The sequence below is a fragment of the Pseudonaja textilis genome, chromosome 3 (assembly GCF_049901715.1).
Source record: "Pseudonaja textilis isolate UNSWEBS1 chromosome 3, rPseTex1.2, whole genome shotgun sequence".
Lineage (NCBI taxonomy): Eukaryota > Metazoa > Chordata > Lepidosauria > Squamata > Elapidae > Pseudonaja > Pseudonaja textilis.
In genome coordinates, this window is record NC_141992.1 from 170607785 (window position 1) to 170623432 (window position 15648).

The 15648-nt window shown below is 40.6% G+C and overlaps 1 protein-coding gene across 3 annotated transcripts in view; it reads right to left on the reverse strand.

Moving 5' to 3' along the window:
• Positions 1-14181, reverse strand: part of SNX16 (sorting nexin 16) — a 31330-nt gene extending 17149 nt beyond the window's left edge. For all 3 annotated transcript variants that reach the window (XM_087931463.1, XM_087931461.1, XM_026706025.2), the window contains exons 1-3: positions 13962-14181; positions 8705-9151; positions 7063-7149 (exon numbers count right to left, since the gene is read on the reverse strand). In XM_087931463.1, coding sequence (XP_087787589.1) covers positions 7063-7149; positions 8705-9073 — 456 coding nt within the window. In that variant the 5' untranslated portion in view covers positions 9074-9151; positions 13962-14181. The remainder of the gene's footprint in view (positions 1-7062; positions 7150-8704; positions 9152-13961) is intronic.
• Between the last annotated feature and the right edge of the window lie 1467 nt (positions 14182-15648).

Below are 15648 nucleotides of genomic sequence, written 5' to 3' on the forward strand. Positions count from 1 at the left end.
CATGCTCTACTTTATTATACTCAGTGATTCATCTGATGAATACTGTATGTATATTCAAGGAAGCAACCTATCTTTAGATATGTAAAATAAAAGCTAGCCATACCATATCTAAGCTGCAAAAACTTTCCTTTTTACCATCTATAATAGTAGTTTCCTACCTGTGGTACGCCTACCTACCTGTGGTACGCCTATTAAAAAAATACAGAAACTCTATTATAAATCAGTCACTTTCTCTCAGAGCCTTTTCACATCCTTTGATAATTATATGTGAACTGTTGAAATAGAAACAGCATTTAATTTTCATTCATTCAGTTCAACAGTAAACATGTCAGGCAAATGATTTAGGACTCCTATCTACATTTATTTTCTTTGAAGGCTGCAAGCTTCAATTTCATTTAACTCATTACACAGGATTACCATAACTCATTTCCACAAATACATTCCATGTCAGTGCAATGTGCTTGGGAGTTTGCATCACTGAAACATAACCTATAAACATGATCATTCAGCAATCAAAATGTAAGCATTGTTGACAATTACCAAAAATGTAATCTGTAGTTTCTCCCATGAGCTGTTCAGAGCATCCAGAAGTGGGAGGTGCTTCAGTCTCTTCTGGAAAGGCTGGGCTTAAAACTCCGGGATGCTCCTTCTCCTCCATGGGACACCTCCCCTGCATCCCCCAGTTTTAGCTCGTGGTAAGAGGTTGTGCACTCCCTGACTGGAACGGTTTTCTGATTCAGGTTTGCTCTTGGGTTATCTCGGCTTGTAAAAATCTTCACCATTTAATTTGGTTTTTTTTCAGGCTTGTGCCTCTATTAGGTTGCCTCGATCAGTTTAAAAACAGTTTGTTTGTAACTAGCGGAGCCTGCCATTCCACGGGCAGCCGGAGGCGATTGCCTCAGGCAATTACCTTATCTAACTTTCCAATCGTCTTCTCTGCGATCGTAGCGGAGCACTCGCAGCCGCGGCTCACTTCGCCTTGCCATTTCGTCTGACAGGAGCATTTAACTTGCAAGTTAGAGCCTCAGCAGCAGTGGCTCATTAGACTTCTTAGACATTAGCAGCGGAGATTCTGGCTTCCTGCCTTTTTCAATGGCTGGCCTAAATATCACAGGCGCCATTCCCCACTGGTTTCCCTTTTTGGGGACTGGGGTAGTACCTTCCCACTTCGTTCTCCCTGGGTTTAGCTCTCCCTTGTCTGGCTGACATTGGATAAGCAGGCTAGTCATTAAACAGGAATTTCCTTGCAATTGCCTTTGGATCATTTCTTTGGAGTGAAGCCGCAAGTGCCATTTTAAACAGTGGGATGTTTTGTTTTGACAGGAAAGAATCCACCTCAGATCCTGTATAGCTGGTTTCCCTTGTTGGGGACCAGGGATCCAGGAAGTTCTCGTTTGGAGCGCTTGGGGGTTTCCCTTGTTGGGGACCCTTAGATACTGTTTACCATATGCACAGTTTTACATATAGATATAGACATAAGTATATGTATATGGGCATGTATATATAGATATAGATATATATAGGCTTACTCTCCTGGAGGAACATTCTACTTTCAACCACGGGAAGGCATCACCCCAAAGTACAACAACAACAACAACAACAATAATAATAATAAATAATAATAATAATTAAAAATTAAAAATTAAAGTGAAAGGCAAAAGAATCAGTCATCCACAATGGAAGGTGACAACACTTTCCATTCCAAGACACATAAGTCCCGAGATAAGCCAGTGGGCCCCCAAAAGGCCTCTAAGGTGGCGGATAAGGATGCCCATAGATGGCACCTAGCTTTGGAAAGGCAATTGCAGAAACGAGCCATGGAGGCAAACAAAGTGGCTATGACACAACAATCCGATCAGGACCCAAGTCCATTGTTGGGGCCCTTGGACATATCTACCCAGCCCAGGCAGGCTGTTTCTGGACAACCTCCCATAGGCACATCTCCTCCAATGAGCACTGCCTGGCTAATCCCAGAGGCAACCTTCACCCCTACAGTCGCCGGCCTAAAACAGGAGGAGGGATTACCTGAGACTATCCCAATCGAAATGAGGCAATGGATGGAGATGGCGATTCAAAGGGGGATTGTGGCTGGAGTTCAGCAATCCATCAGGACCAGACACTTCTCGACCGCTTCGCATGCGGGATCCCTGTCCGCTCGATCCTTTGTACATATGGGACAACATCAAACTCAGGTATTCTCCAATATTCCTAACATACCAGCCCAGGGTCTTTGGGAGGAGGTGGAATTTGAGGATCAGGATGTTCCCATGGAGGTGGGGTCGATCCATCAGATGGACTTGGGGTTGTCAGAGGCTGACCCACTAGAACAAGGAATGTCGGACGACGAAGGCCTCATTCGGACCAACCTACCTTTTCTGGTCTTTTTCACCCGCACCTCTTTAAATCCTTACTATTCAAGGCAAAGAACACCGCTAAACTAGGCACATCAAACCTTTATCCATTGTCAACAGGGTCTCAGGACGAATCCATAGGATCTAATATTCTCACAACCAGCTAATGAGGCGGAAACTATTCCTGTCCCTCGTATGTTTGCTGAATTAGTACAAAATCAAAGGGCATCAGCAGCATCATACCCAGCCCCATCAGGGTACAATAAACGATATTATAATTTGGCACCAGAGTTTTTAAATTTTTTCAAAACGCCGGAGGTGGATTAGCCCATTGTGGCACTGGCCTCTTCTTCAACCTTTCCCAACAAGGCCGAGGAAGCCCTGAGACGGGAAGAAAAGAGAGCTGAGTTGGCACTCCATAGGGCGCACGTTTCTGATGCCTGGGCCATTAGGGCAGCTACAGAGGCATCCTTTTTTACACGGTCCTCCCTACGATGGCTCTTCCACTTAAGGGATATATTGCCAGCGTCAAATGTCAGAGCCCACCAGGACATAGCTAAAATTATTGCAGCAGCAGAATTCTCCGCCAACGCCACATTTAATGCAGTCAAATTCTCTACAGCCATAGCATCTCACGTATCAGCACGGAGACTGCTATGGCTCAGGCATTGGCAGGCGGATACCAAGCATAAATGCAAGTTGGCATTAGCCCCAATATTGGGGGATAAATTATTTGGCAGTGTCTTGGAGCCCCTCCTTTTAGAGAATAGAAACAATAGACCTCTTTTTTGGAGGTCTGAAAACAGAACGCCCCAGTCATTTCGAAGGGGTTCTTTTCGGCCCTACTATCAAGGCCCATACGTTCCCAGATCTTAGAGAACATCAGGCTACAGGCCCAATTTTAGACAGGATAGGCCTGAATCTTCCGATAAAGGTCAGCTGGGAGGCCAAAACAGAAGAAACCCCAGAGGCACCGGAGGCCGATTTTTCCTTCGCCCCAAGTGAGTCCTTGACAGCAGTTCCCATTGGAGAGTGGGTAAAATTGTTTGCTGATCAATGGGACAGCTCCACCTCTGATGTGTGGGTCAAGGACACTATCAGGTTTGGTTTGGTGCGAGAGTTTCAATCCTCCCCTCCGAACTTTTTCATTAGGAGCCCTAGGTCCACGGACCCCATTAAGAGGGTGTTGATGCAGGAGGCTATCAATCATCTTCTACATATTCAGGCTGTTAGAGAGGTCCCATCTGAACAGCGGGGTCAAGGCTGTTACTCTCTATAGTTTGTGGTCCCAAAGAGTTCGGGGGTCTGAAGGGCAATTCTGGACCTCAAACGTCTGAACAGATCATTGGTTTATCGAAAATTCAAGATGACTACTCTCCAGTCCATTCTCTGAGAAACGATGTTCTGACATCTATAGATCTCACAGAGGCTTATCTACATATACCAATTAGACCTGCTCACTACAAATATCTTAGATTTTGCTATTGCGATCGGCACTACGAATATATCGCTCTACCATTCGGTCTGGCTTTGGCCCCTAGGACTTTTACCAAGGTCCTAGCGGCTTTGGCTGCCTCATTCAGGATCAAATCTATTCACTTACAATGTTATCTGGATGATATTTTAATTTTGTCATCTTCCAGACATCAAGCAAAATTGGATACCAAGATTATTCTGGAGACCCTTCAGGGTCATGGTTTTTCCATAAATTGGGACAAAAGCCATTTGATCCCCTCAACTAGGTTAGTTCATTTAGGTGCAGTGATAGATACCGTGGAGGGCAAGGTCTTTCTTTCAGGACAGGTTAAACAGTAACCAGTCTTTGGCCAGAGAGATCAGAGCCTTAAAGAGGGTTTCCCTGGCAGTGCTGTCTCAACTGTTAGGGAAGCTGATTTCTTTTATTTCCATTGTGCCCTGGGCTCGATTCCATTATAGAGAGCTGCAATGGTTGCTGCTACCTTTCCAGCGATCTGGAAGAGCCACTTCCAACATCCAAATAAAGGTACCGAACAATGTTCTCCGATCGCTGCGTTGGTGGTCAGAAAAAATGATAAACAAGGGGTGTCCTTTCAAGGAACCTTACAGGGCAATGATCACAACCGATGCCAGCCTGGTAGGATGGGGAGCTCATTTCCAATCCCACACAGCGCAGGGAATTTGGACTATTTCCGAACAATCACAAAGCATCAACCTGTTGGAGCTGCAAGCAGTTCACCTGGACTTACGCAGTTTTCTACCCCTTTTCCAATCACGCCACGTTCTGGTCTTGACAGACAATATCACAACCAAGGCCCACGTAAACAGAGGGGGGGGGGGGGGTACCCATTCCAAACTTCTGATGCTGGAGACGGCCAAGTTGTTCAAGTGGGCCGAGGCCAATCTGTTTTCGCTCAAGGCAGAACACATAGCAGGAGCCTTAAACACACAAGCGGACTGGCTCAGCAGAGCCACGATAGACCAGGCAGAGTGGTGCCTACACCCGTCTGTCTTCCAGGAAGCAGTGTAGAGGTTTGGGCAACCGGTGATCAATCTATTTGCCTCTCCTCTCAATGCCCAATTGCCCTGGTATATTTCAAGGTACTCAACTCAGGGGACGGAGGCCGTCAACGCTCTGCGATGTCAGTGGCCTCCCGGACTTCTATATGCGTTTCCTCCACTCCCGGTAATACCCAGGTTGATTCAGAAGTTATTGGAGGAATGAGCGGAATTGATATTGGTCGCCCCTTACTGGCCCAGGCGAACGTGGTTCGCAGACTTACAGGACCTGTTGAGAGAACAACCTTGGAAAATTCCACCATCGAAGGTTTCCCTCTCCCACGGGCTGATACTTCACCCGAACCCACAATGGCTCAGTCTAGCCGTATGGAAGTTGAGCGGAGCCGTTTAAGGGCCCAACAGATTTCAAAGGATGCTATTGCCACCATTCAAGCATCCAGACGGTCCTCAACAAATCGTATATACGAGGCCACGTGGTCTGTTTTCTGTCGTTGGTGCCAGGGGTCTAAGATTGACCCAACTGCCCCATCAATAGGAGGATTATTGGACTTTTTACAAGAGGGGTTGACCAAGGGCCTATCTCCAAATACTTTACGGAGACAGGTGGTGGCTTTAGCCTCGGTGATAGCCTGGGGTGACCTCCGTTCCATAGTGCACCATCCACATGTCCACAGCTTTCTTAAGGGTGCTGTAAACTTACGACCTCCTGTAATTCACCGCTATCCCACCTGAGACCTCAACAAGGTGTTAACCGCACTTACAACTGGCCCGTTCGAGCCTTTAAGAACTGCTAGTCTTAAAATTCCTGACATATAAGGTGGCCTTCCTAATTGCAATCACATCAGCAAGGAGGATTTCTGAATTGGTGGCATTGTCAATGAGAAAGGACCTGTGTGTGTTTCATGTGGACAGAGTGCTTCTCCGATTAGATCCATCGTTCACTCCTAAAGTAAATTCAGCCTTCCACAGAGCGCAGGAGTTGGTGCTTCCAAATTTTTGTCTGAAACCATCTCATAGACTGGAGCATCAATGGCATCAACTTGAAGTTTGAAGGGCCTTAAGCATCTATCTAGACCGCACGGCGGCATTTCAAAAATCTGAGGCTCTATTCCTAGCCTTCAATCCGTCCACTTTAGGACAAAAGGTGTCGTCGATGACCATCGGTAGATGGTTGAGAGCCGCCATAGCTAAAAGTTACGAATTCCAGTCCATCTCAGTTCCTAAGGGCATTATAGCCCACTCAACAAGGAATGCAGCAACATCAGCAGCATGGGCCACACGGGCTTCCATAGATGAAATTTGCAGAGCGGCAACTTGGGCTTCACCATCTCTCTTTGTCAGATATTATAAAATTGATGTCTATGCCTCAGCAGACGCTTCATTTGGCAGAAGAGTCCTGCAGAGGGTCCACAGAGTTTAGGAGTGGATTTCGATCCAGACAGGCCAAGCTTTGGTATGTCCCACTTCCAGATGCTCTGAACAGCTCATGGGAGAAAGGGCATTGGTACTTACCTGATATGCCTGTTCTCTGTGAGCTGTGAAGAGCATCCAGCCCCATCCATTTTTTCTGTCTGGGGGGTTCCGTTCCAGTCAGGGATCCAGATTAGGTGATGAGTTCCAGACTTTGGCACTCAGTCTTCGCAAAACTGGGGGACACTGGGGAGGTGTCCTGTGGAGGAGGAGGAGCGTCCCGGAGTTTTAAACCCAGCCTTTCCAGAAGAGACTGAAGCACCTCCCACTTCTGGATGCTCTTCACAGCTCATAGAGAACTGGCGTATCAGGTAAGTACCAACGCCCTTTCTAGGGTACCAATTGTTAGCTGTAACTTGAAACATTTGAAAAGAGCACTGGGCATATACTACATTGCTATCTCTAGAAAAAAATTAACTGTAAAATCCTACGAACAGGTACTGTGAATTTTTGCTTTAATTTTGAACAATAGCTGACTGTTAGGTGCAAAAGCTAAAGGGCCTATACACAGTATTGGATTCATTTGTTTTTGTTTCTCATCCAACCATATTCTATAGATCTTTACAAATTAGCATTTAAATCAATTGTCTTTATGGCAAATAATACACATATTTTCATGCAATCTTTTATGTTGATTTTCATATGTGTTCTTTTATCTTTAATTTTTCAAAGAAATTTATGAAACACAGGAATAATATTAAATTAGTAATATTAATTAGAAATTGGCCTATTTAAATGGATGTACCTTGTCATTAAGCCTGGAGAAGTCTGTATACCTTCTGAAAACTACCCAGTTTTCTTCTGGATTTTTCTTCACAAGTATTTTGTAAATCTATTAAAAACAAAAAAGACAAAGCCTTATTAAAATAGTTTCAGGAAATAGCATATGTAGCAGGCTTCTCATATTTCACTGCAATTATTGAATAGTTCACACAACTGTTCTTTGTTTACGGAACCAAACTAACAGGTGTGGCTAAGTTTACAGAACTTTAAAAAAGATTTTTTTCCTACAAGTTCAGGATAGGTATGGTTTCTACTAGCCAAAATGAACTAATTAATGATGTTAGCCAGTACTTTTAAAAATTGATTTCATAAGCACTTCAGTTTGCTGCAAATTATATACAGGTAGCATTTATTTAAATTATATTTAATCTGAAGGATATTTAATTATAGTCCTTGCTTCCTGGGATATATTCTTACACCTTATCCATGCCTCAATTCTGAAAGATATTGTTGTGTTGAATGAGAAAAGATTGGAGAGTGTTTGTCATTTCATCAACTTGCATTAGATGTTTTCTTCAAAATGTAGCTTTTATAGGTTATATTCGCGAAAAAAGATGGCAAGAAAAAAGCAAAGTTCTGCCTATTCAAAAATGCATTTTGTGAGGCTGATTCTAAGGGAAATAAGGTTGCAAATTATAATGAAAACTATGTATCAGGCACTATCTCCATTACAAAATCAGCTTAACCTTAGAATATAAAAATTAATATTACTTTATGTAAATCTAGACATGCTTAAAATTACCCATGTAGGTAAAACTGAACAGGATTAAAATATACAAAGCTAAAGCATGTATGATATTTAAGAACTGTGCTGAAACCAGTAAATTTTACACAAATGCAGCAGTTTGACGTAGGAAGCAATTTAAGAGTCACTAGAAAATGTCCCTTACAGTTAGGAAGCTGTATTCACATTTATAAAACGTCAATGATTAAATCAGGCTTGTCCAACCTGCGGCCCGCGGGCTGCATGCGGCCCAGGTCGCCTCATAATGCGGGCCAGTGCCCACCCCAACCTTCGTGCCAGAGCCAGCGAGGAGGAGGAGAGGCAGGCGCGAGGTGGGGCGAGGCGAGCGCCAGGCCAAGCAACAACAGAAAAGGCGGGCGCTGTCAGAGCGCCACCTCCTGCTGTTGCTGCCGCCGCTTCTGCCCCCGCCGCCGCCTCTGCCCCTGCCACCGCTGCTGCTTCTGCCTTCCAGTCCTGCCTCATCCAGCCGGGCCATTTGCAGGAGGAGAGGTAGGCGCGAGGCAGGCAAGCTTTCTCCCCCGCAAAATTTGGCGGAAAATAAACCGTGATAAAAAACCGTGATAAAAAATAAATAATTTTTAATAAATAATTAATAATAAATAATAAAAACATCTCACTAACTTCATTTCCAAATAAATTTAATATGTTAACTATGTTTTCTATGGTTTTTTTGGATGATCAGGTATTGTTACTGTTATTTTATTTTATGTTCGGCCCAAACCAAATTTTCATCTTCTAATGTGGCCCGGGGAAGGTGAAAGGTTGGATACCCCTGGATTAAATGAAATAATGCAATACAATTTTCAGAAGAATAATGTAATACAATTTGTATTTCCCAATACAAAATATTACAACTTACAGTGAATTTTGCTCTCTCTTCCATTACTTCATAACCAAGTATTGTAGGAGTAGCGGGTCGATCTTCCCAGTTCTCCAAGGTATTTTGCTCAGTTGTTTCCAATGGTTGAATATAATATTCCAAGGAGGTGTTAATACCTAACATTTTAGTTCTAACAAGTGGACTATTGCAAGGACATGAAGTAGTACCAATCTCATCGGGAACACTCATTTTTTTAAAGTTACTTTGAGATGATTCTTCTAACTGTCCCTTTGGAGAATCTGAACATGCTGAAATACTCCCAAGAGATGATCTTCTTTGATTTCTATTTATGGTAAAACTAGTAGAACTTCCTATAGGAATTGGAACAGGAACATATGGAGTAGTCATCCTTCATTAGAAGGTTTATATATGCACAAATTGTTGAGCTTAAATGATTCTCTTGTTTTAATATTTTTTCACAGGTACCTGGAAGGATAAAGAAAGTTTAAAAGTATTTCAATTTTCCAGAATAATGTCCTTTCAAGCAAAATGTCAAATTAAATGACAAAGAAGTATGGAACCTTACATATAAAAATATACAATTAAATAATAATTCTACAAATCCAGAGTATAATTTAAGGTTATTAAATATCATAAAGTATTTTAATAGTTATGTATAAAAACTAGGAACCTCAAACCAAAGCTTACTAAAGGCAAGCAGACAAGGATATTAAAATGTAATACCTGTATCTTTCCAAATATATTTCCATAGCATAATAAAAAATAACAGAAGAGTTATTTCAACCAGCTGATGAGTATAGAAATTTGCCATTAAAAAAAATATATCTGAAATGGAATGCCATTTCCTAAAACTCATTTCACTGTAAGAACTATTATTTATCCAGCACAAAGGAAAGTTTTGAGTTTTGAAAATATCAATACAGTACAATTTAATATTATCTAATATGTCTTTATGCTTTAAGCTTATAGCAATATTTTTAAAAGAACAAAAACTTCAGCCTTTGTATTTTCCATCATGATTGCCATCCCAGTAACATATATGCGCTGGATGTCAGCATTATTAAATTATATACAATATTTTAAATCGGATCACCCCACACTTCCACCTAACACTGAAAATGCTCATACTACTCCCATTGTTTAATTACAGACAAAATTACATAATATTTGCCCTAAGTTGAGAACTGTACTGACACAAAAGTAATTTTATTATTACTTTATCATTATCATTATTTTTTAAAAAATGAACCATGTCATTTCAGTTTCTTCTTTGTAACCTCCCTTCTCATACTGTAATGCAGATCTTGCACTTTCTTTTACTCTATTAATTGTCCCTTTTCTTTCAACTTCTTCCTCTTTCTTCTGCACCCTCACTCTGTGTGAAAAGTAATTTATGCTAACTTTGCCATTTTAATTGCTATCATATGTCTGCCTCCTTCAAGAAAGCCAAGTGGAACTCTGGGAATGTAGACGTGAACGTGGCACTGTGTGCTGTTCTCAGCTGTGTTTAGATACACCTAACAATAAGAGTATAAATTTTTGGACAGCTTCCCAATTTAGAGTAGAACATTTGGCTACACAGGAACATTATAGCATAAGAAAGAAATTGGTCTTTGAAATGTGAACCTACAGGTAGACCTCAACTTACAACCATATATTTAGCAATCTTTCAAAGTTAAAATTCACTGAGAGGTGACTTATGATAGGTGCTCATACTTATGTCCACTGCAGGTCAGGTGATCAAAATTCAGGAGCTTGGCAACCGACATGTATTTATGATGGTTGCAGTATTTTGAGATCATGTAATCACCATTTGTTATCTTTCCAGCCAGCTTTGACTAACAAAGGTAATGGGGAAAGCTGGATTCACTTAACCGCATAATTTGTTTAATAACTGTGATAATTTGCTTCACAGCCATGGCAAAAAGCTCACAGTTGTGAATCTCTGAACAACTGCCTTGCTTAGCAACATAAATTTCAGTCCAAATGCAGTTGTAAATGTGGATTACCTATACTGCTTTCCAAAGTATTCACCAGGAACATAAAAAATGAGGACTGCTTTGTTAAGAAGCCTTACAGTTGATTATGCATTGTTCCAGCACTGTACTGAATGTTTCAGATGGAGCCATTGATAAAACTTAGTGAGTTCAGGCATACTTCTATGATAGATCACTCCTAAGACCAATGCTGAGCAAAGAGAATTAGAGAATGCACAGCTGGTAACTTTATCCCCCCCCCCAAAAAAAACAAAAAACAAAACCCAAACAACCCTTCCATTCCAGTGTGGTAATCAAGAAGACAACGCCGACAAAATATGCAGAGGTTAGACTTTTTAAAACCATGACTGAGTAAAATAATAATTGTGGTCAACTTCATACATAAAATTTGTTCAACAGAAAACCAAAAGTACAATTGTGTCTGTCTGGCCCAAAATCAAGAATGACACATGGTAATTTTATTCAAGCTGAACTCCTTATTGTTTCATACCTATAGGCAAAATCTTACCGGACTGAGTACTCTGGTATCTGTATCTACAATATACTCTTAAGATATACTGGAGAGGGGCAGTTTTCACCTTTTTTTTTTTAAAATCACACATAGTATCTGGACTATGCTGCCTTTAACTCCTCTGGAATGCACCCCTCCCTCCTGGAAATCCACCTCTTTACTACATATCATCACCTTTCACCACTATTTCACTAGAAGTTCAAGAGCTGATACTACTTGTATACCATCAACATATTTTCAACCCAACTTACTTCATAGGTTATTTTTGTGGGGAAAACATGTATGCTTCCTTCACTTATACAAAATGAAGGCAAAGAAAAATGTAATAATAAATAAGTAACTGGGTTCATAGAATCAAACTGTCTGGTGGAATTGATTTAATAGTCCTGGGCACTTGAAAGGTTCTCAAGGATGAAGTAGGTTTCAAGGGTTGAAGGCTACTAGAAAAGCAGCAGAAACTTCTACAGGAAAATTATAAATCAAACTTTAGCATAGGTAGAATTATGTGCATAAAGCACTTTATCATTAATTCTGTTAAATATAAAAAGAAATACTGTAAAAGAAAAAATTCAGCAACTTTAAGATACATCTTAAAGTCTTGGACCTAGAAAAACCAAGCAATGAATTTTGCTCATAACTGCTAGAATCAATACAGTGTGAATTTCTAACCTTTTGAACGAGTGGACATACTGTATTTGGAATCTAATAAATTTATTTATTCACTCAGTTACTACTTTGTTTTCTTTGCAACTCCAGTCATGAGGCTCTTGCATGGTTGACATTAGGCATTCAAATAAAATGACTGCCAATGGAAGGATGTCACTGTGGGTGTGACTTGTTACAAAACAGGAGATATGAGAAAGCAAACTTGTGACTGTATTTTTCTTCACCCTATCCAGCTTCTTAGAGCATGCTCTACCACCCTAGCTTGCATGTCTTTTTCACTGATTAGGTGGACAGCCTTCTAAATAAACAAGTGTATGCATTCATTGTATAGTTTTTGAAGACTATGCATTTCTATAATAAAAACATTCTACTTTACTCTGCAGCATGTCTATTGTAGTCTCTTCTTTTTAAATTGAAAGAATCAGCAATAACAAAAATAAAACTAAGTGGATCAAAGACCTTGGTAGTGGCAAAAGCAGTATTTACTGAGGCTACTGTGTTAGTAATTGCAATAATACAGGAATTTCACAAATCGTCTATGATTTTCTAACTCAGTGTTTTCCAATCTTAGCAATTTGAGGAAACTGGTTGGGGAATTTGGGGAGTTAAAGTCCATGCATTTTCAAGTGGCAAAGGTTGAAAAATGTGGTTCCTAGATAATACATGATAGAAGGATCCATTATAACACCCCCCAAATGTTAGTGCAATTATGGATGCCTGTCATCTTAAAGTTAAAGAAAAGGCAAAATGATAAACCATGGGAAAGAAAGCCAGTACCTGTATTTAGTGTTCAAGGCAAATATTCTAGATTTGTGGGATACATGTTTACATTTAAATGCATGTAAAATGTTTGTTCAAACCAAATTTACAAGATGAAACATAACTTTACCAAATGGATACTAAAATATATAACATTATCAATTGGAAGGGAAAGATGAGAAAAAGGTATGTATTGATTATAAGAAACTATCTATGAACTGTACCTATGAGGAGACTCAGAAATTATCTGAATCAGGCAAGCTACTTCATAATTTTGAGTACTTACATATTCAAATATCAAAAGAATTAAGCTGAGAAATGAACATTTCAATCAGCAAATTCAGAAAAATATGACATACCAAAGTGAAGAATACTTGTCAAAATAATTGTTTATAAATAGAATTAAAATCTAGAAGCCTAGAAGTTATCTCATGGTTTTTAAAAGAAAATGTAAGATTATTTACTCCTTCTTTCTTCAAACAAAATAGCCATCAATTCAAATGGGACAGTCTAAAAAGCCAATGAAATCTCAGATGTCAAAAGAAAAGAAGAGACAGGCAGTCTCAACAATAAATATATTGCACAGACTTCGCAAAACTTTTTTTTTTTAAAAAGACTATGCATGTCTTAGGACAAATCCAGGCTGGACAACAAGCTCCCAAAATACTGTGGGAGATCAAATTACATCAACAGATTCAACTTATAGACAACTAGGAATTGGATAAGGAAGCCACGAAAAGTGAAAGAACCACAGTGACATTAGAGTGCCAAGCATACTGTGGTTATTAATTCCACAGTATGACTATCCCGCAGTAACGCCCATTTCCTCAAATACAATTTTATATATTTAGTTTGGAAAAATATAAATATATAAAACATAAAGATAAACATACTTTATATGTCTCATTTATAAAGAAGACGGAAAAGATCTCTCCACATTGAAAATGTACTTTACTTTTGATCTGATTGACAAATCAAAATAAATAAATAAAATAAAATAAATTTTCACTTCAAGCCTTCCTGAATAGCTTTACCAACCTGGATTCGCGCATCACATGATGCTCGGTCGAAACCACGAAAGTTTATGCCGCAGCACAGCTCTTAGTCTTAAAGTGCCCGGACAATTTCCCCATAGTTTTATAAGTATGTTTTGTAAGTTAAGCAATTGTTTCGCTCTTGGGAGGGGAGCGCGAAGTCCGTGGAAAGCAAGCAGCAAGCGAAAGCAGACGGCTGCAAGGGACCGGGGCAAAATCCCGCACAATCCCTGGTAGAGAAAGGCACGCGCACCCTCCCGCCGCAGTGCGAGGTCCTCTTCTCCGTCCGGACGCTGGCTCACCCTTACCTTGCGGGCAGCAGCTGGTCGCTTCCTTGGCTCGCCTGCCTGCCTCGTCTCGCCTTTGGCAGCTCGCCGCCTCCCACTCCCGAAGAGGCGACGAGGAAGGGGCCGCGCAAAACCTGTTGCGAGGGGCGGGAAGCTGTTTGGACGCGGCGCGATCCCTGGCCGCCACTGGTTTGTCAGGCCGCCCCGACTACATCTCCCGAGATGCACCACGGCTCTGTCCGAGGCGCTGCCTTTTGGAAACTACACAACCCAAGAGGCATCGCGGTCAAAGAAAGCCGTGAGTCGGCGTATTCAAGTTAAAGCCTGACGGCTCTTTCTCCTCCTCCTTTTGCCGGCTGCTGGGATTTGCAGTTCTGTGGGCGGAGCAAGTGTGAGCTAAAGGTATTAAAAAGTAAGGTTGGGTTCAGGTTGAATTCGCTCCATGTCTCCGCCCTCTGCTGGGAAATCTTTAGCTAGGCAAATCGAATTAAACAGACATCGACACAGGAGCACAAAATGTGGGCTGGAGAGTTAGGATGGGAGAGAAAAGACTCTTTGCCTAACAAAAAATGCTTCAGGAGGAAGAAAATAAAGACACAATAAAGCAGAGAAGTTTCTGATCTGAAATACAATTTTGCTTTCAAAGTTATGTTTCAAATCAATTCTTCTAATCATTCAGGTTATTTTGGGATATGTATGTATGCGACACAAATATATAATTGTCAAATTTTGATTCCAGTCTGCAGTAGTCTTGTATCTAAATAGCAGTACAACACTTACAACCATCCTTTTAGTGACTGTTCAAACTTACAAAGACACTGAAAAAAGTAACTTATGATCATTTTTCACACTTAATGACCATTGGTTCATCCCAATAGTCATGTGATCAAAATTTGGATGCTTGGCAACTGGTTCATAGTTATGACCGTTGCAATGTCCTGGGAACATAGAATTCACCTTTTGACAAACAAAGTCAATGGGAAAGCCAGGTTTAATTTACAACTCTGATACTAATTTAACAACTGCAAAGATTCACTTAACAACTGTCAGAAAGGTCGTAAAATGGGGCAAAATTCATTTTAACTGTCTTGCTTAGCAATGGAAATTTTGAGCTCAATTGCAATCATAAGTTGAGGACTATCTGTATGAAATCATTTCATAGGACTTTGACTTCTTGGTAAACCAGGGCAGCAACTTATTTTATAGAAATAGTCTTTGCTTCTGATTCAAAGAGAAGGAAAAGAAGCATATCAACCTGCTTGTGAAGTTAATTTATTGTTCAGTTCTGAATTAGCATTAGGCATTTAACAATGAAAGAGAATATATGTAGCTCAGAGCTGGACAGTGGAGTCCTGAGTGTTCTCTGAGCAGACTTTTCATTACCCAACTAGGTAACATCATCAGTGTAAGATAACTGATGATGTTACCTAGTTGGATAATGAAATATCTGCAACCAAATAACCAAGCTCAGAGAGCATCATAGATCCACAGTTATATTTCTAGAAAAAGTTGGCAGGTTTTTCTGTGTGGTGATTGTGCTCTAATGCAGTGCTTTTCAGTCATAGTGACTTTAAGATGTATGACTTCAACTTCCAGGATTCCCCAGACAGCATTTTTAATTCTGGCATTATATTGTGTTTCAAATTGCCATAAATGACCAGGATAGTAATGACAGAAGCATCCTGACGAAAAGAAGGCATATAATTCT